The 21,224-nt window shown below is 42.6% G+C and overlaps 1 protein-coding gene across 9 annotated transcripts in view; it reads left to right on the forward strand.

Annotated features, from left to right (window-relative positions):
- ARID1B (AT-rich interaction domain 1B) overlaps positions 1-21,224 on the forward strand; it is a 320,001-nt gene that overhangs the window by 170,347 nt on the left and 128,430 nt on the right. For 5 of the 9 annotated variants that reach the window (XM_015284230.4, XM_015284234.4, XM_015284235.4 and 2 more), the window contains exon 5: positions 5,499-5,540. The exons of the other annotated variants lie outside the window; for them this stretch is intronic. In XM_015284230.4, the coding sequence (XP_015139716.1) occupies positions 5,499-5,540 (42 nt within the window). The remainder of the gene's footprint in view (positions 1-5,498; positions 5,541-21,224) is intronic. 9 annotated transcript variants of the gene reach the window in all.

Here is a 21,224-nt window from a genome sequence, read left to right on the forward strand (position 1 = left end):
TATAGTAAGCAGACACTTGGCAAAACCCCTCTAGGTATCAGAGAGGCCACGAGCTATAATTTTTCTCGAGTAATAGTGTCAGAAAAATGACGGTAGGAAGCAGTGAAATTTGCAGCCAGCTGGGCAAATGCTCATCTGTGCCCAGCAGAAGCTGCACGTGCGTTCTGTGTAAAGTATTTTGGCGGGCTCAGGGTTGCAGCAGCCTGCGTGTTCCTTGCTGTAGCAAGTAGTGACGTGGTTGGGCTCGCGCTCTTCAGAGGGGCTGAGAACAGCTGTGAGTGTGCCTTGGACCAGCAGAATTTGCTTGGGTGGATAAATGCAGGTTGAAGATCCTCTGCAGCAGTAACATTAACAAGATACTGTATGGGAATCCACATATGCCTGAAATGTTTGTTAGTGCTCGTTTTCAGGTTTCAGAAGAAAAAAAAATTACAGAGAGGAATGCTATGACCCACATTTTCTGTGAGTTAGTTGTTTTGTCCACGAGTACTTGCCACTTCACATTGTCTTGTTTGGATAACAGTGAGTATTAAGCATAGCCGTCACTCTTTTTTTGTTAATGCAATTCCACTTCCTGTGGCTCTTGCTCAGTTTCTACTAATCCTAACTCAAACAGAGCCTTGATGGGCCAGGAAGGAGTTGGAGGGAATCAAGGTGCAAATCACTGCTGAGTTTGGCTTTGGAGATGGCCACGTTATTGTAATTCCTTGTGTCATCTAATCGCAAGGCTGTAGGACTGTTTCAGAGAGGTATTGTTTAGCATTGCTCCTCAAGGTTTTGGGCTGTTACAAATCCTTTTCTCTGTGCATGATTTATTTTAAATCCTACGGTTGTGATGCAGTGTAGTTTCTCAGACTAGGGACTCTGTGAGTCCTGTAAGAGCAAAACAAAAATGCTTAATGTCATTTATTTGAATAAAAAGAGACTCAGGGCTGCTCCCAACTTGCTCTAGGGTACTCCAGACATTATTCATGCTCATATCATCCTAGAGGATCTCTAGCAACTTAACGAGTTCTTCCATCTTGTAATTAGCAAGTATTAAATGCTACTGTTTTCTGCTCTGAACACCTACAATGTTGCATAAGCATTAGTGGTCTTGGCCACAGCTGCCCGGGTCACCCATTTCAGAGCCTAGGTGGGATGCTGGTCACATAAGAGGGTTGGGCTGCTCTGAAAGTGATGCCTCGTATTTTATGATGTTGGCCCACAACGTCAGATGTGAATGTTGATGGGTGTGACAGTGAAGGATGAACTTTAACACCAATATTCCTGTACATTTTGTTGCCATGTGACAGATGGCAGCAGAGGGGCAGTCTGACAAAATGGTGTTTGTCATGGAGGTATATATGAAGTAAAGGTGTGTCACTGAATTCCTCCAAGCAGAAAAGATGGCACCCATTGACATTCATTAGCACTTGCTGAACGTGTGTGGAGACCAAACAGTGAATGTGAGCACAGTGAGGCAGCGGGTGGTGCATTTCAGCAGTGGAGTCAGTGACAGTGGGTCACCTCCACTCGTGCAGATTTTTCTGAGCATGGTGTGCAGGCTCCTGGTCAACGCTGGTAAAAATGCATAGCTCATGGTGGTGACCGTTGAAAAATAGTGTTATATAGCTGAGAATTTGCTCTTTCAAATAGCGTTGTTCTGCTTTTTGTATCTGTTGTGGTTTCCATAACAGGAGGTATTACTTCTGGAGCGATGTAGTGAAATACATGTATGTCTACGTAATACACATTTTTAATACATATAATGTACATATATTATAGAAATACATATATATATATATATCTAAAACTGATGGGAATCTGCTCTTGTTAGGTGCTGGAAGGGCTGTGGTGCTGCCTGGCCCCATCCTGCTCAGCCCATGGCTGCCCAGAGCAGCTCCCTGCTCCCTGGGGTTGGGTATGGGAGGATTGGGATACCCAGGCAGGACAGGGATGGTCCGGTAGTTAGATACTCCCACTTGAACATGAGGCAGGCTGGCAGACACGTGACTGTAGCGCTGAGAGAAGTGGACCATGTGAAACTGTTGGAGGGTGTTCAGCAAAGGTGCAGATCAGCACCAGGCGAAGTGTTTTGGTATCTGGTGCAGGCACATGGAACCAGCAGTGTGTCATTTGAGAACCAAGCCCACTTTTTTAACAATGCAGTGAAATGTTTCACCATACAAGGAAAACAACCCCTCTTCCAGGATAGCGTATTTACATATTTACAGTCAGGCAACTTAAATGGGAAACGTTGAACTGCCACAAATAAGTATATAATCAGAAGTTCTTAATTAATGTCTGATAATCTTGAAACAGTAATGAATCTCTAGTTTGTTGGTTTGATTTATTTTATTTGATTTATTTATTTTGAATGAAAGTGATATATTTTGGAGAAGATTAAGAGGAGAGGTAGTACTTGCCCGATTCTTAAGGGCACATTTTCTGTTCCTTCTGGGTGAAGTGGGTGTTGCTTGAAGTACACTCCGATTCCCACTAGAGGGGGGTCCTCTCAGGCTAGGTTGTAATGCATTTTGTGGGTTGCTTTTTTTCTGTTTGTTTTTTTTTTTTTTTTTTCTCTCTTTTTTCTTCCCCTGAAGCCCGGTATGAGAAAAACATTGCCGTGTTCCACAGCTTGTTTCAGTACTTTATGTCGTGTATCTTACAGTGTCAGCAGTTACTTGTCTCTTACTGCGTTTTATACGGAGGTGAAAACCAAAATGAATGGATCAATATGGTAATACGGGAGTAAACACGGTAGTGACTAAGAATGCAGAGGGTGTTTTACTGCACCATCCTCAACATGAGATTTTATCGCAGAAATGGTGTGATTGCTCCTGGAAAAACAGAAGTGGTATTATCAGACTGTTCAATAACATTTTTTGTAAGAATTACCATCTGCACCAGTAGCTGCACTCTGAACCATTTTATTGTCTCTGTGAGCCTTACATTTCTAAGCATTAAAGAAAAAAGTCCTACCTATAAAAGAGAGCACAGAAACACAAACTTCTGTTTTGCTGTCTGATGTCACAGTGTGTTCCTCTTCACAACATCCTGATAAAAGAAAAGAGACCTGACTTTGGTAAACATGCTGTGTTAATTTTTGCATTTTAAACCATTTGCTCATCACTGAGCGATCAGGAGCTGAATTAACACAGCCCACGTGCTGACAGTGCCACTTCCCTGTGTGGTGACATCCCTTTGCAGTGAGGTGGCCTCCCCACAGGTTGGACAAAGCGTGGATACCCAACGAAGACCACTTTGGTTGATCTTTACAGGAGTTTTGTGCCATCTGTGCTGTGTTCCAACACTGGGAGTGCCGAATGTGGAGCAGCACAGAGAGGAGCAGCTCTGGGGAGGTTCTGCGAGCCATTAGCTCAGCTGGGGCCGCAGGAGGAGCAGAGGAGGAGGAAGGGACTGCAGGGCAAAGGAGACAGAGTGAGCTGGGGTCATCAGCATAGCTGTATCTAAGGAGAGACCCAAGAAGGAGCCAGTGGCACAGGGGAGGCTCCAGTTTCACTCGTGAGTCTCCACGATAAAAAATTTTTAACCAGTGCAGTAGGGTTGCATCTAAGATAGGTGAACAGCACAGTATGGGGTAGAGATAACTGAGTAGATTTTGAACGAGGTTGTTTGAGTTTTGCTGTGTATGTAGTTACGGTAGCGAGATGTTATACTGAAGCAGCCCGGTGACACTGAACACTCGGTTTAGATAGGTATCATGTTAACCCTAGGTGGACTGCTTCTGACACTGCAATTACCTTCTTTTCAGAAGCAACTTTGAGGGACTGAATTGGGTGTAGTATACTAACAGGCGGTCATTCTGCTACTTCCAATCCAGTGTCTGATTATTCTCTTTGTGGCCCTGGGCAAGTCACTTAACCCTCTGTCTGTTTCTTCGTCTGTAAAATATATTATGGATATTTATCAGTCTCACCAGGACTGATTGTTTAATATTTATAAAGTGCCTAAAGGATTAGAAGCTTAATATAAGTAGCTATTACATATCATTTCAGATTGGTTTTATTTACTTGGATGTTTTTTTTCTGCTTCCTATTCAGCGAGATCTTGTTTTGTAGCCTCTTATTGCCTTTCCTAATCAGTTGGACAGGTCACAATTAGGTAACTTCAGGTTTGTTTTCTTCTTTTTATTCTTAGTTCCTATAAATGCTTCTTCTCTTCACCCGCCCTCCTCCCTTTTCCTCCCTTTTTTAATTTAGAGATGAAGAGATACCATATGTTACTAGATCATGACATAAATATATTTAAGTGCTGCCATCATTGTTAGTTTATCAGCCTTTCCATTATAAACCCTCTTGTTCAGGGGTTTATAACTCTGGCATTATAATGTGCTTCGGGCTGAAACTTGACATTCATTTTTTCTGTCTTGATTTGCTTTAAATCCTTCACTCTTCTTAAGTTAAACTGGAGATTAGATACATTAGTTATAGTTATACTAGTTATATAAATTATAATGCAGCAGTAGGCATTTTAAATAGGATGTAAATCAGAGAAATAGAGAATTTCCTAGTTGTTAAACTATGAGCCTGGGAGTAGAAATCTGGGATTCTTTTCCTGAGTCACGTCCCTTGTTTGGCACATGACTGCTAAGAAATTATTTAACCTCTTTCTGCCTCACTCTGCTTTCTGTATATTGGGATGATGACATTTTCCTGCCTCACTGGTGTATTGGGAAGCTTAATTAATTAGAATTCATAAAAGCACTGAGGTTCTCAGGTGGAAGGTGCTGAAGTGTGAAGTATTTTTAAGGAGACTAATGAAAAATCGGTGTGCCTGTTTTTCTGCGTCTGTTGTCCCAGATTAATGCATATCAGCTCTTGGAACGGTGGCTACATGGCAACCAGCAAGGTGTGCTGGATTTGGGGCATCACTAGGTCACTTCACAGCTTGCGGTCCTCAAGCTTTCAGCCGCTTGCTGTATCGTGCTCCTGGGTAGTCGTGGCCTCTGGGCAGTTCATCTTCCCTGAATGCTACAGTTCTTCAAGAATTTGCTTTACTGAGGGCAGGAAAGGAGCCTACGAGCGAGGTCTGGGCCAATGAGCTTCCAACTGGAGCAGTTCCACTCGGTGCTGATGCAGGTGCACTAGGCCTCGTCAGGCGGTAATGCAAAGGGAAGAGTTCAGCTGTTGCCAGTCTTTAATTTTAGAGGGAGTTGTCAGCACAGGTGGTGTAGGTTGTGCTCAGGCAGCTTTTTGGTGTAACCAGAAGGCACTTGGCGAGAAGCGTTCCAGTTGTACTCCATTACATGTTGGGGTACTGATGGATCGATGCTTTTTACACCATTTAGGTTGAGTTTCTGTGTTTCTTCTCTTGTGAGATTTTGTTGGCAGCTGCTAATTCAGCACGTCCCGTTGTACATAGACTTTCCTTGGGCTGGTCCACGCTGATGTACTTCGTGGAAAACTCTGCTCTGCCTGGACCGTGGTGCTGTGCTCAGGAGTGGTTGCTGGTAGTGGCTACGTTTGAAATGATCTTTCTCCTTATAATTGCAGGTTGAAGTCTTGGCCTCCGAGGATGCTACATTTGGACACAAGGTCTGTAGTTCAATGCAGTTTTGCTCTTTAGGTCCCATCTGTTTAAATTGCTGGATGTGGTGTCACAGAAGATGGCAGTTTTTAGTCTAAGAATTGAGAATCCTGTGACTTACATCCACCAGTTTGAAAACCTTCCCCTAGGTGTGGTGTTCTGAGGCGGGCACATGGGCTCTGTTACTCTGTATCGAACGCTTGAGCAGATATTACTTGGGGAAGGCTATGTGGAAACAGGGAACTTCTGCTTGGTAGTAACTTTTAAGTTGTCTGTTGCTGGGTTTGTTTGCATTTCATAGATTTGTACTCAAAAATCCCAGTTGTTACCTGCTTTGAAGTCTGTTGAGTAAGCCGCTTTGTTCACAGTCCTCTTTCATAGTGCATCACAAATAGAAAGTAGTATGTTGAACAGCTGCATCACCCTGTGTGCAGGTGTAGATCAGTGTATGGCATACAGCATGCGTGTTGGAGAGAACGCTTGAAACCTGCTCTGCAAAGTGGGTGGGCAATACCCCAGTTATTGCTTGCATTTCTTTGGCCAGCAAGCCTTATGGCAACAAGTGTGGTTTTAATTGAACATTACTAGCAGATGATTTTAGGAAAAGGCAGATTGTGTGTAGGCTACATCTATTTAACTACGAAAAGAGTGGGTATGGGAGGGGAAGGAGGAGATGAGAGGAACAGTAGGGTAAAGTATGACAATGAAGAGTTTACTGCTGCTGAATGTCCTCATGCTGTGGTACTACAGCAGGTGAGAAAATAACAATGCTATTACTTAATGCTAAGGTGAAAAAAATATCAAAAGATGAAATAAGTTTTCCAAGTTTATACAAAAATACTGTAAGCAAAATTAACCGCCAGGAAGAAAAAAAATCTGTAAAAGCATCTAAATATTCATGATGCTAGAATTTAGAGTTGCGTCTCTATTGCACTTCTTTATGTTGATATGTGATAAAGTGATTTAAAAGAATTATTATGAACTGCACTACTCTGGTACTATTTGAAGTATTTAACAGATAAGATTCTGCAGCATTTTCTGGTTTTTGTTTTATTTTTTATTAGTATTATTTAATACCCAGTATGCATACAGAATATTTGTTGAGTATTTAATAAACCTCGAGAGTCAGCTCCTGTGCAGTTATCTCCATAATCCTTCAGACTAGGTGGGTAAACAGCAATATTACTGAAGATGATTGTAGCCAGTGACTCTTACAGCTGAAACACTGTGGAAGAGGCTTCTTGCTGGTTTTTTATGGTTAAACTTGCAGGGTGTTTTTCAGTCTTTCAGCTGTCTTCATCATTTGAAGCTCCTTCTTCTTACCGAAGGCTTTAAGAATATTCTGTTGCTAAGCTTTAATTTTACAAAACCAAATCAATACTGTTGCTGACTCTTAACATCATCTTCTGGAGCCTCAAGGAAATTGTCCATGCAATTCAGTTTCAGAACCAACTGGGTCATTTTATTCCCATAAGGAAGTATTCTTACGCTATGTAATAAACTAGATATATCTAGGAACTTCGTGTATTTTTTTTTCTCAATCAAGAAAAAGGTAAAATGTATCATTTCAAATTCATTAATCTTGGAATTTATCTTAGCTGTCTACTTAGGCATTCTGTGAAAGCCTCCTCTTCCTTAAGAAACGCTTCCTCTACTGTCTGTCGCAATGAGACGTAAGCATTAGTAACTCTGTTATGTTGGTATGCCCATGGAGAATGTGGATAAACACAATTTTTAACAAGAAAATTATTTTTTATTTTTTAAGTCAGAAAACAAATTAGTATGGAAAATGTCATGCAGCATAGCTGAGGAATATGTAAGGTCATAGTTTGCATGAAATAGCACTTTCCTCAATACAAGCTTTTAGTCTGAATTTCTTTTCCAGGTCTAATGTAGGCAGTTGGGGGGCTTATCTGGACTGTTTTGGGTGGAGCATCTGGCTCAGCAGCTAACATTTCAAGTCTGGTCTGTATGCACATACAGAAACATAACTTGTGCCAGAAGGTGTCTGATCTCTTGACTATAGCCATTCCACCAATCTATGAACGAATATAACTTTGTTTTAGGGTTGTCAACAGGGTGTTTCCTGTAGATGTTGGAATACCGTGTTTGAAAAGGAGTATTTCTAAAATGCAGAAAGAGCTTACAATTTTATCTCTTAGTCTTGCATTCTCCTCCACTGCTTGCTGGCAGTGAATGGGGCCATTTCCCAGGAACACGTGCTGAATGAGCCAGCACAACGTTGTTCAGCCTCACCATAGTTGTTGGCTGCGAAGGGAAGATCTGGATGATGTTGTCTTTTGAGTCGTTGATGATCGGGAGGATAAGCACATGTAGAAATCGGCTACAGGGTGTATTTGATGTAGGATATGCATTTTGATTGGACAGAATAGGCTTTTATTTTAGCAAAGAAAATTGAAACAAAAGCTATTGTTTCACACTGTAAATAAGCCCAGGGAAGAGGTACCTTGAAGTGCCAAGTCTTGTTCTGTTTACAGAGTGAAAACAGGTGCAAACTGCAGACCGTTATTAATTGTCCTTCAGAATGTTCTCTCCATCTCACTGTTTTAATAAGAAAGCAGTCTGCCCAAAACAAAGGTAGAATGTAAGGCATTGATGGGAGTAAAAAAAAGATATTTTTAATACAACCCTTTTGTGTGTGTGTGTGCATGTGTGAGATCAGTACTCTTCTATGGATCACAGAAATTTAAGCTGTGGAAATAAAAAGTGATGTTTGATAAGTACGAATGTGTACAAATTTGATAGTGTTACTGTCCTTCAGTTAAACGGTAGAGAAGCAAAGACACTCAGCTTTTTGGGGGTTTTTTTTGTTTTTTTTTTTTTTGCAACTAGTTTTGGTAAGCTTTGGTCAGCTTGCCATAGGAGCATTTTTGAAGGTGGTACATGGGGCATTCAGTTTTACTTACACAAACACACACGAAAATGCACGTATGCCTGCATGTGAAATGAGCACCCAGCAAATAGTGAGCAGCTGATGGGTGATGTGGGACAGACCCGCCAGTTGTGCACAGCGCATTCAATTCTGCTGAGTATAAGCTTATACATACAGTGTGTTTCTTTGGAGCTGTACTTGTGGAGAACCTCACAGAGAGTGACTGGATAGAGCGGTGTCTGCCTGAGTCTGCCGTCAGCACGCAAGAATGTATTTAAAAGTTGGAAGTTCTTTCAGCCCTGTTAATCTTACTAAAGCCTAATGATGACGTGTAAAATACTAACAGCACCGATTTATTTTGTGTTGATTTTAGCTGGAATAGGAAGATAGATTTTGGCAGATGGGACCAGCGCTCCCAGATGGTAGAGAAAATTAGGAGGGATATGAAGATGTGAAAAAGGAGTAAGGTGTGCAGAGCAGTAATAGGAGGGGAAAAAGTTTAACCATTTTGAGTGATGCCGATTTAAAAGCCAAGGCAGGGAGCAAATAAAAATAATGGTGTCTGTCTGAGGGTTTTAAATCCTAGGAGACTCAGATGCTCAGTTATCGTTCGGATTGAACTTATTAGTCTGAAAGGTGGGTTATCGTGTAAAGATTTAACCAATGTTCTGTTGCTGTGGGAGTCTGGCGTTGGTTGGAGTTACGGTGTGGAAAGCGGCGGTAAATTCTTCAGATGGGTTGAAAACTGCGTTTGGCCCTGTGGAGAGAATTCTTTTCCTCTTTGTGCTCAGTTTTCTATCCCTTCTTCCCCTCCCTTCCCCACGGCCCATGCTGCCAGCACCAACCTGACCCAAATACCGTGGCGGAGGTGGCTTCACCCGGCGGGGCAGGCCGGGATCCGCTCGCCCACGCGGCCGTCTGGTCGCAGCCATGTCGGTGCCGCGCACTCGGGGCCGGCCGCGTGGTGCTCGCGCAGAGCCGTGCTCGTGGCCGCCGGCGGCTGCGTGTCGGCGGGAAAAGAGACGCTTGTGTCCCCACGGCGGGGGAGCTCTCGGCGAGAACGGGGCTCTCCTGCTAGGGAGCCGGCTTTAATCCTCCCATTGTGCGTACTTTTAAGCTGTGTTGTGATGTAATTGGCTTAATCATTACTATTATGTCGCTTTGCCCAAGTAAAGATTGTAATTTGACATATGGAAATAAACGGCAACTGGATTAGCGATGTGCAGGTGTCACTTGGAAATGGGGCGGGCGGGCGAGAGCCCCGCGGTGTTTGGCAGGGGTGCCGGTGGCGCACCGAGGCACGTTCCTGCTGCGCTGCGCTCGGGCGTAGGACCAGCCGCACCTGGGGGCCGCGCTGCTGGTGCCGAGGGACCGCTGCTGAGCCCCGAGGGATGTGCTCGCTGCTGGGTGACCTTACGTTTCCTTGGAGAGGAGAAGTGCAGGAGGAAGGATTACTCTTCGGTGGGGGAGTCAGAGCGGTGCGGCTCTGGTAAAGAAGTGCCTTGGGGGTGGCATTTCTGGTGCGGCTCTGTCAGCCCAGTGGAGCTTCCAGTGGTGGTGGTGGAAGTGGCCGCGGTGTTGTTTTTTGGCACGGCGTGAAGCGGTGACCTCATCGCCGTAACTTAATAATTCTGCAAGTTATTGGCAGAGTCTATTCCTAAGACTTTTTAAATGTCTGCTGCTGGGTTGTGTTTTTTTAGTGCTCTTTCTCTGACACAGGATATACGGTTTTAAGAATCGATTGTGCTCAGGACTAAAATCTCTTCCCACCCCCACCCCCCCATGCTGTTTTTACTCAAGCTTACTAAGATTTTGTTGTGCTTTTGTCCGCCGTGCAACTGCTGCTTTATTCCAGTACTCAGAGCATTACAGTGCATTTCTGCAGCCTGCTTGCTTTCACACTCCAGGTACCAGAAGTTCAGATCCTGAGGGAAAACACAGCTGCACGGTGTAGCTGCGTGTCTGCTCTCTGATTTGAAGTGTAGGACACCAAAGAGAATACATTTGGTGGCTGATTCTGAGTTATGACTGTGCAAATCCAGAAGGAAACTGTTGTTCTGACAGTATCCATAATACGGAAGCCTTGAGCTGCGAGATGGAGTAGAGATGCCATTTGAGAGAAAATATCTTCTCAGGAGACTGTTGTGTTTGTTAATAGTGGGGTTTTTTTGGAGATTTTTGTTACATTGATTGGCACAAAATAGTGCTTCTTGGAAAGCAGGAGGAAAGAAGCCACGCAAGAAGAAAAGTAAGCATAAAAATTGTTTTCTTCTCATGTATGCCTTTTTAAAACAGCTTTCTTTTGTTGGAGACTCTCATAGCCTCTGCTTCTGCCATCTGGTGGTTGCTTACCACAGTTGCATCTTCAAAGGCAAATAAAATTGTTCTGAAGTTAATCCTTTTCAGAAGAGGATGTTTTCAAGTGTCTGAATTAGCTCTGTCTTGATATGTTGACGCTTGGAACGTCTATGTGTGTCTGTAGTATGTAGGAATGTATAGAGAAATGAGCCCTAATTTAGGTCTGTGCACTGCTGACTTAGGAGTCTGGAGGGTTATAAATAAGTTCTTAGATTTGTTGCAGCTTAAAAAGAACAGATATTCATATTAGCCTCCAGTAACTTCTGTTTCACTGCTCAGAGCAGAATTAGGATTACATGTTTCACCAGCTCTGTTGTTGCTGTTTTCTTTGTGGAGTTGTTTTATCTGAGGTGTTCAGAGACGACTAAAAGGATTTTCCAGCCTTCTTTCTTTGAGTCGTTTTTAAAGCTGTGTTTTAGGATTGCCGAAGTCTTCTGAGTGCCTTCTGTGCTGGGTGTTTGCTAAGAGCAGGGAAGAAGGTATTCTTTTGATGTGCTCTTTTAGGGTTCTCAGCAGGGCTTAGGGATGCCGCACAGATGCGTCGGAGCATTTTGCACTAGTGAGTAGCAGCGACTTCAGCATGTTTTGCCTGGGCCTATTCAGATCACTGCTTGGTGTTCGGGACAAGCAAACACAGAACTGAGCAGCTGTGATAATGTCTTAGAGAAATTTCACCTATGTAACCAATAGTTCTTTACATTGGGTAATTTGAGTCTCAGTAAATCTGATTTTCTGATTAGTTTTACAGAAATTAAGAGGTAATACCAACAGATTAAATGGATGGAGAAGGACTGCAGCTCTCGTTCTACTCCAGCTCTGTCCTGAGGGCTGCAGAGCAGTGTATCTGACCACCTGGAGGATGACATCAGACTAGGAGTGTGGTGCCCCACCAAAACCCACTCCTCAAGCAGCTGCTTGTCGCAGTGCCCCGCTCCTCCCAGCTCCTTCCTACTTCTAATGCTAGACTCCCCTCCAGTGACCCAAAGTGCTGGTAAATACATGTTTAATGCATCTTTTCAGTGTGAAGCAGCTTGTGATGCTTTTGACATTGTGGTGCATTGACAAATAAATACTTCAGGCCTCAGGGTTAGGCTTGGGGAGCAGGACTGGGAAGCAGTTGTTTCCAGAGTTGCAGAGCGTTGGGGAGGGCTGCTGTGAGCAGAGTGGGGAACGTCACGCCTGCCTCCCAGCCCTTCAGACTTGCAGGCTCGTGGTTTGCAATCGGATGGGATCAGCAAAGTGCAGTCTTTAATCCTGACTTTGTGATGGCAGCGTGCGTCAGCTCAAGGATCTGATGGAACTCTCCATTTCACACCAGTTGCTACAGTGCAGTGTGAATTACCACTGGGAAAAAAAAAAAAAAAGAAAAATAGAATTATTTTCTCAGTCTGTCTTTTGTTACTCTACACTTGTAATTGGTGGCAGTGTTGAGGCCTTGCAGACCCGCGTTTCTGCGTGGGTTTGCCAGTATTGGGTTCAGCCTTCTGTTAATGGTTGTCTCCAGCTGAACTTCAGGCTGTTAAAATGTAACCAGGATGCTGTTCTGCAGTGCTGCGGGTCCTTTACAGTTCTGTGTGGCCCGTTTGATTTACACAGTTGTTTTGAACTTGGAGGGAATATCAGATTTGCTGAGAACTCATCTCACAACTGGAACGCAGCGCCTGCTTGTAAATACCTGCACGTTTTAAGTGTTCAGGCAGGTGGTCTCTTTGTTTGGGGGTGGGAAGAGGGCAGGACCGAGGGCTTGCAAATAGTTTGCTGTTCTTTCTTGATTGGGAGAGCAGGTTAGACCTGCTTTCTTTTTCTTCTGCAGGTTGTACCTGGCTGCGCAACTGGCGCGACCAGAACCACCGCCCGGGGCCAGAGCCCCACCTAGTGCAGGAAGCAGGAGCCCATTCACACCGCGCCTCAAAACAACGACAACAAAGGAACCGCAGCTTTTAAATTTCCCTCCTGTTTATTCCTTTGCTTTTTTGGATTTTGTTTCTTTCTAACAACACAAACCGGGAATGCACATATAGAATGAGATTGAGCTTCTTGCAGTGCGACTGCTTAAACTGACTGCACGGTCAGCTTGTTGGAACTAATGCTGGTTTGAGGAATAGAAATTGCAGGGGAATGTGAGAAAGTTGTTGGGCGGATGGGTGTGAACGAGGACCTCCATTCCCTTTGCTCTGAGGCAGGGTCAGGTGTGTATCATGCGTGCTTCAGGCCGTATTTTGCGAGGAAAAAGTGGATTTCAAGAGGAAAAAGCAATGGCAGTAGCCTAGAAGCTTGGGATTTACTGAATGCACGTCTTCTGCAAGAGGGTCATCTTCTAACTTGAAATCTTCCATTCAGTTCTCTCTTTCTATTTTTTTAAAGGAAATTCTTCATATGAGATGGGTTTTCTATTGGAGATTTTGATGGATAATTGCGTTGGATTAGAATGACACTGGAAAATTTTGTTTCTCAAGGTCATTTCTTTGATTTTTCTCAGTGAGCAGTTAATTATTCTGTATCTTAGTGATGTATTTCAGTAGGAAGATCAAAATTACACGTGGTTGTGGCATAATTTCTGTACTATCCCAGTGCTTTGAGGTGCTTAACGTGATGCGCGCACAACTGCAATATATTTCTAGTGCAGTGATCTTGTGATTCTATTACAGTGTCCCTGGTATTACCTGGAATAGAAAGCAGACAGATTTATATTCTCTGTAGTAAAACTTGCCTTAACGTTTTAATCTGGAGCAAAATAAGCATCAGCGCCCCTGCTCAGCGTCAATGTAACGTGACTGTTTTCATTCCACCAGCTGATTCGCTCCCCCCCCTTTTTCAAGATCTATTTGAATCTCCCCGAGCCTTCTGTGATACGTTCTTGCAGTGCTATTCCTTGTGTCAGAACAGATGTACTGATTACCTCGTAAATGTAACCTATATCTGGGGCGGTTTTACAGCTCTAATCCTTGTGCAAGGGCTGTGCTGTGGTGGAAGGATACACGCCCTCCAAGTGCTTGTGAGAACAACACAGGATACATACTAATTTAAAAATTAATAAAGATATTTTGAGAAATATGTAGCTGCTGTTTATGAAGGAAAGCAATGAAGTGAATCGTGTGGAACTGGCTTTTGTAGCATCTAAGTGACTTAATATCATTATAACACATATGATTGCATGCAGAAGCTTTACACTACTGTAGCTGTGGGTGTTTATATGGTTATTAACTCCTAGTTTTTAGCTCTGGTGTGTGCAGAATGCTGCCAAGGTCAGAGTTGTTAAGCTGCCCCAAATAGTGCTGAGGAAGGAGTTATGTTAGCTAAAGCTTCATTTGTTTTGTTTTAAGCAATTTTATTTTGTGTGTGTATGTGTATTTACCAGCAGCGTTATGGAAGAGGATCTTGAAGGAGAAATTCAGGGATGCTGGGCTTGGAAATGGCATGAAATTAAGGAAATTAAATAGCATTAGAATCGGTTTCTGTGGTGGAACAATGTTGCAGACATTGATGATACTCTTTGGATCCTGGGTGCTACCAGGCTTGCTTATACAAAGGTTTGAAAGTGAGTAGTAGTAGTTTAAACTTGATACAGTGAGCAAGGGAAAGCTAATGGAGCACATTAAAAATGCAAGCTGACCTAGATATACAGCTGAATGGTGCCATGTGGTGTGCAGCTCTGTCTGGAAGGCTGCAGTATCTTGTTGACCAGAGAAAAGGTAAAAAAATTAAAAATAAAAGCTGAAAATACGGCGCGGGTTACAAATACAAGGCAAGATTTAAGAACTGGGCCATTCCATTCTGGTTTGTATGTGATGTTAGGGGAAAAAACACTATTAGGGCTTTTTACTAGGAAAGATGCTGTTGATTTCTATTAAGTGTTTGCAACGTGAGTTCAAAAAATAATCTAAACTATCAGGAATTCATTCCAGGGAATGATTAATGTGCGTGCCCCATTACCACAAGTGTGCGTACTTTCTGCTCTCTTCTATCTAGACTACCCATATGCAGAAGCCTGAAAGATGCAAGAAAAAGAAGTGTTATGGTGGGGGTTGGTTGATTAGGGCTAAGTGCTGAAATTCTTTCTTTCTGAAATACAGTGATATTCAGTATGTAAAAGGCTAGCAGAATCTGGCCGTTGCTTTTGCAGTACTTTTAATTTTGTATTAACTTTGGAGAACTGTTTAAGAGATGTCAAAGTATCAGAAAATGTTAATGATTTTTTTTTTTAAGATAATGAATATTAAAGTAGCTTTTATCTGATGTTTGAAACTTGATGGAAAGTCATTCCTTTGGTATTTAGACAGCTTCAACTGCAAATGATTATCTTAGCTTATTGATAAATAGCAAAAAAGGTTACAGAGAAAAGGCTGACCTTCCCTCCCCACTCCCCTTTGCATCTGTCTTCCTCAGCCTCTGTTGGAACTGCATGAATGCCAGTGTATATGATTGGGATAGTATGTATTTTCTAAGACTAGGAGGTTTAAAATGGCTATATTTTTTTCTAGGTCTATAAGTTATAACGTGTTTTCAGTTGGAACAATAATAATAAAAAAGGCTTGCGTGTACCTGTGATGCATTTGATTCCTCCCTGCAGTGACTCATTGTGGAGCTCTCTTGCAGCTAAGTGCTTGTTCCTTGTGATCAGAGGAAAATGCTACACACCTTCTGCTTCGTGCCTATTAAATTCAAGTTTCTATTGTAGGCAGCATTACACAGCTATCCTGGAGAATTAAAGGGGAGAAAAAAAATCAAGAACAGTAGCAGAATTGGAAATTTGAAAAGCCACTTTGTTCCCCCTCAGCCCTAATATCGATTTCTACTGCATTTCTGTTTACGTGCTTTCTTCTTCCAAATTTACAACATCTTCTTCCTTCTTGTCCAGAAAAACCTTTTTTGGTACCCTGTTGAAATTAGTGAACATAATGGTGATTATTTTTCTTCTCTCCAGTGGAACCTGAATGATGGATACCAGCCATTTTAATCTCATTACATTAAACAGAGCATATAGTTCTTTTATGCAGGCCGGTATTTCGAGCTGAAGAGGGGACTGTTTTCTCCTTTTTGTTACCTTTTTCCCTCGACTATTTCATTCCCTTGGGGAATGGTCTGGAGAACAAAGTGTCCGTGTTCCCTGAAATAGAAATAGAACGATCCATTCATTATTCAGTGATCTATTTCTGTTTGGCAGAGTTAAGCACACGCTTAACTTCGGGTCTGTGATTAAATCTCACTGACTTCAGTATGACTTAAATGCTTTGCAAAACTGGCTTTTATTCCCATCTCCCCATCGCACCATTGGTTTTTTTCCCCTCCTCTGCCACACTGCAAGTTGACTGTGCTTAGTGTCAGCAGTTTATGTTCTGCATGTTTAATGAAGGCCAGGGCTCAGCTCAGCATAGCCCTTCCCCTTACGCTAACAGAATTTTGATAAATGAGATTTCCTTGCGTGGAGAGCAGAGAATGGGCTTTGACAGGGAAAGGCAGGGCGTGAAATCAGCAGGTGTCAGGGTGTGCAAATTACGGCCGTTTATAGAACAAAAACAAAATAAAGAGCTTGCTATGACCAACCGTCTTCAAAACGTATATCGTGCTATGAAGCACAAAAAAAGATGTAAGTAACATACTAGCGAAGCAAAAGCAGATTCGGTAAGTGCTAATCTGAATCAACACGTTTCTGCCTTCCTTTTCGCTCCATATTCCCCGTGCCTGCCACCTGAGTAGTCAGAGTATGCTGCACAAGCAATTGAATGGCAGTAACCATTGATGAATTTAGCGCATGGAAATCCATTTTGTGTTTTATATCCTGCGTTGATCTAAACAACTATTAGACGTTTTCTGTTTTGTGCCCACTCGAGCTGTTGATTGTGGTAGATAAACTAGTGGTACCGGTGAAAAGAAACTGCCAGCAGATACTGCTAGAAACCTTTTCAACGAAGGTAAATTCCTGTGGTCCTTCTTCGATTCTGCTTGCTTTTTCCTGATGCTGCGTACTGCATCCCCCCACACCCCCCCTCCGGCTCATTTGGTCTCTCTCCTTCATGGAGATTCAGCTTGTTCCGTGGCTGATCTCTGATAGTCAGACTCTATTGCTGTGTAATTTGAAAAAATAAAAATAAAAATCTGGTGGAGTGCTTGCGTGTGCCGGTGAGGTACTGCATTGTTCGAGTAATGCAGACCTCTTTCCTGGAGATGATAATCTGACACGAATGATTGAGGGCCAGAACTGGATACCACAGACCTAAAGCTGGAGCTATTTTATTACCTTATGTAACGTTTCATAAAAGTTTCTGCAGCTGGAGTGGATTAGGAATGAATTGTTTTTATTGGAGAGATGAGGAGAAGGGACAGTTGGTTTGCTTATAATAATTAATAAATAGCACAGTTAATTACTGTGCTGGCTCGCCAGTATGCTCAGAGGTTAATTTAAATCAATTTGTGCTCATTTCTATTAAAACACTCAAATTGTATTTTTACACAAATAGATGAATGTATATATGCAGAACTGTGTATTTCTGTACACATATCTGTGTATAATTTTAATGCCTATGCATTTATATTTAACTTCATAGTTTCATTTTTTTTGGCAGAATTTTTAAATGGGCTGAAAGCAGGGATAATTGCCGTGCTTTCACCACATTGAAAATCACCATGTTTTCCTGGGCTGGTTGATGCCATGCTGGACCCTCCCATAAGGTGCAAAGGGAGTGTCTCAGGGTCTTCTGCTTGCTGCCTTGTCCTGATGGGGACCTACACAGATGTGGGCCCCCCAGCATGGCTCAGGCACTACGGGTCTCCTGCCCACAGCAAAGCTCCGCAGGTTTGAGCCACTGCAGCACCCCCTGACCTCGGTGCACTTTGCTTTGTGTTACAGTTCTGAAGCCGAAATAGAGGAGTGCAGAGCAGTATGAGTGGCGTTGTCATTAAGGCCTGTGCATATAGATCTGCTTGGTGTGTCAGGCCTGTCCAGGTGCACTGAGCTGTGTGATCTGTGAACAGCTCACCCCACTGGCTTCACCAGGGAGTCAGCATCATTTGAAGTAACTGGTGGACTCCTGGGTCTGTTCTGGTCGTACTTTCCCTTCGCAGCATGGTGGTTGGGCTGATGACCACCTCCGAGTCTGATGGGACCACTGGCAGAAGGAAGCCACCACTCACCTGGCAAATGGGGCAAGGAGCCCACCTGCCCTCTGTCTGCAGGGCCTGTCCTTACTGGAGCTAGTGCTTTCATAGGTCATGTTTCTTTTGCCATGCAATGTTGGGACTTGGGAGAAAAGAGGTTTCTTTTTAAAAAACACAGTCTTCCTCCCAACTAACCCCCAGTAGCTGAGGCCAAAGCAGGCTCCCTTCCCCTGAGTGCCACAGGTTTCCTGCAGGCTGCCAGGCTGAACCACATCTTCAGTCTGGGAGAGAAACATTTCACAAGTCTGCAGTGCGTTCTTTTTGCAGGAATTCATGGTACATCGGACTACCTTGTGATACAATTGCAAGTAATTAAGAACAATATTACATACTGTCATCTGGCACCTCTTCTCATTTTTTCAGCTGCAGCTATTGCTCGCTGTTTCTTTACTGAGCATGGGGCAGAGTTGAGGCCTGTGGGACACCCCCTGGGCACTGCCCAGCCCCAGAGTGCTCAGGGCACTGTGTGGGCAGCATTCAGCTTTTGTGACTACTTTGCAGAGCTTGCAGTTCTGACTTTTTTTTTTTAAGAGGATTTCTGTCTTGTTGGTTTCTTACATCCTTAGCTGCCTTTTTATTCCTCTTTGTGGGCTTCTGTGGTTTTTATCTGATGAGTACCTAGCATATCTAGCTCACGTCAGGGCTTTGGGCCTTCACTTTCCTCTTCAAACAGCCTCAAAGCAGTGTGCTCCTACTTAGCCAGAAAGCAACAGCTCTCAGTTGGGGGGTTTTTTCAAATCCCCAAAGTTATGGGGATCGTGAAGTCTTTCTTGACTTGGGGACCACGGCACACCAAATCTGAAGCAGACCTTTGGTGAGGCCCAGGTGATTGCAGTGCTTACAGGTAAAGAAAAACTAGCATTCTGGTTTTTCCTACCGGCTCATATTTAAGGTAACAAAAAAAGCCTCTGTGATCTGCACAGACTTCCAGATCTTTCTCATGGTTAAAATTGTCTCTTCTTATTTTAGTCTTGCATTTCCAGTTTTACTCTGCAAAGTTATTTGAGTTCATTGTGTTCTAATTTAGAAGTGAAAGATGGCTTTTGCTACACTGAAATACGTGTGATCAAATGAGTGCGGTCTCCTCGCGTACCTCAGCAGGCTTGGTTGGTCTCACTCAGGGCTTGCTTCCCTTAAGGCTCTTCTCCAGGTTTTGGTAAGGAGATGTGAGGTACAGAGAAGGGCTGATGCAAGCTTGTTGTCCTGATCCTTGATTTATGCCCTTATCTAGGTGTAGTATTTCTTATGCATAAATATTTTACTGATTTGAAGGAAAGAGCTGTGAAATAATATGTTTTCCTAAATTTAATTTTTCAAATGCCAACAAGCTTTGTACATTCCGGGACATGCAACCTCAATCACGGAGAGTTTGAGTGAGCCACTTGCCTATGTAAATTGATCAAACACCAGTCAGTGGATTGAAGTGTACGTATTTGCATATGTACACTTGTATATGACACTTGGACTAAAAGAGAGAGTGGATTTGCTTTGCTGGAAAGGCATTCAGTGAAAGTGAATGTGACTGTTTTGACATCTGGGCTAATCAATTTAAGAGCAGGTTGCCTTGTTTCTGTAATTGTCCTTGCCCCCTTACTGTTTTATTGTCAAAAACTATGTATAAAAAAAGGAAGAGCCACCTCCAAATAGCGAGAAAAACAGTTTCAAATCAGCGTTGTCTATTAGCGTTTCAAAGTTAGAGCTCTCCAGTCTATACTGTAGTATGTGGAAAAGCTGTTTTCTGACAATTTTCTGACTTCATTATACATATATTCTGAATTTTCATGCTTTCATTGAGAAGACCTTAGAAAAGGCTTAGGTGTATAAAGTTCTTCCTATCTGTAGAGCTGTATATGTGTGACCTAAAGTAACACGATCTAAGATTTTTGTATACTTTGGGTCCATTTTGTACCTACCGGTACTGTGGATGGCAGTAGTAGTAAATTCTGAAGCGAATATAAAGAAGCTCCTGAGATTGTCACTGTAGGTTGCCTATAGCATTGCTTGTTGCTTATGTGTGATTGCTGAGCTCAAACAAAGAACATAATCAGTTTAGGAGGAGTATTTTAAGTGCCAGTCCTAAGAGTTTCAGAAGGGCTGCTCAACGTTTTGGCACGTGTCTTGATCTCAGAGCTGGCACTTGCCATAGAGGAGCAGAGAAGAAAAGCTCTCTGTTTTGAGGCATTGTGCAACAACAGGAAGATAGCTTCTTTTAAGTGCAGTTTGAATGCAAGTTTGATATTTGGAGTATATTCAAAATCAGCACATGGTATTTCTGGGTTTCAAAATGCTGTACTTTATAATTATTATTATAAGTATCTCTAGTACATTCCCATCAAGGGAGTATTATTAAAGGGATTACAAATGGTTTATGTTCTTAAATGAATATGATCTTGCAAATCTTAAAGCAAGCAATATTTTAAGAAGAGGTTTTAAAAGGGGTCTATGTTACTATTTTTATTCCATAGCTGTGTATCATCTTCACTAACTCAAAAAATATTTGATGACACGTGGAACCAGCCTGCGAGGAAATTATAAGGTAACTCATGTGATGAGCAGGCATCTAATTCCAAAATATTATCCCGATGTCATCGGGGCTTCGGGATATTTTTCAGAGAAGCGTTCATTAGCAGTTTTTAACAGTTCCATCCAAAGAAAGCGCTTGTTGTGACCATTCCCCAAATTCAGTTACCATATTGATTTTTCCTACTTCTTTAATATTGTTATCACGAAAACAATAGTAATTTTGCTAACCTCTCTTTAAGATTATATGAGTTATTAAATAATATGAATTTTGAAAGCTCTAGGTAACCAAAGATTATATCATTTCCTTAATAATGAAATAACCCTGTATCTGCTTTCCCGTTTCATTCATGCACATGTAGAAAGGGGATGAGAAGAGCTATGTGTGGAATTGATTGCTTGACATGTATTTTGAGCAATCCTTGTGATAAGGGGAACTCTAATCCTGTTTTGGAGACCACTTGGAGAAGTTTTTCTTAAAATCTTCCAAGCTGTAACTAAAACGTGGAGTAATTCATTCTTCAGTAAGACCTCACAACAACTTCTTGTCTCGGATGAAAAATGCTGTTACTTTTGAGGCATTGGTATCCCCACCTCATAGGTGTGGTTGTGCTGAAAAAGCTGTGGAAAAAATGAGGCATCTTTCCTGGTAATGGTAGAATACAGCTAGCACAAAAGTCCTTCTAAATAGCAGGAGGATCCTGTTGTTTCCAACCTTCTCATATTTGAGGATTTGGGGGCTGAAACAGAAATGTGTATTTTGCCT

This window comes from Gallus gallus, chromosome 3 (assembly GCF_016699485.2).
Source record: "Gallus gallus isolate bGalGal1 chromosome 3, bGalGal1.mat.broiler.GRCg7b, whole genome shotgun sequence".
Lineage (NCBI taxonomy): Eukaryota > Metazoa > Chordata > Aves > Galliformes > Phasianidae > Gallus > Gallus gallus.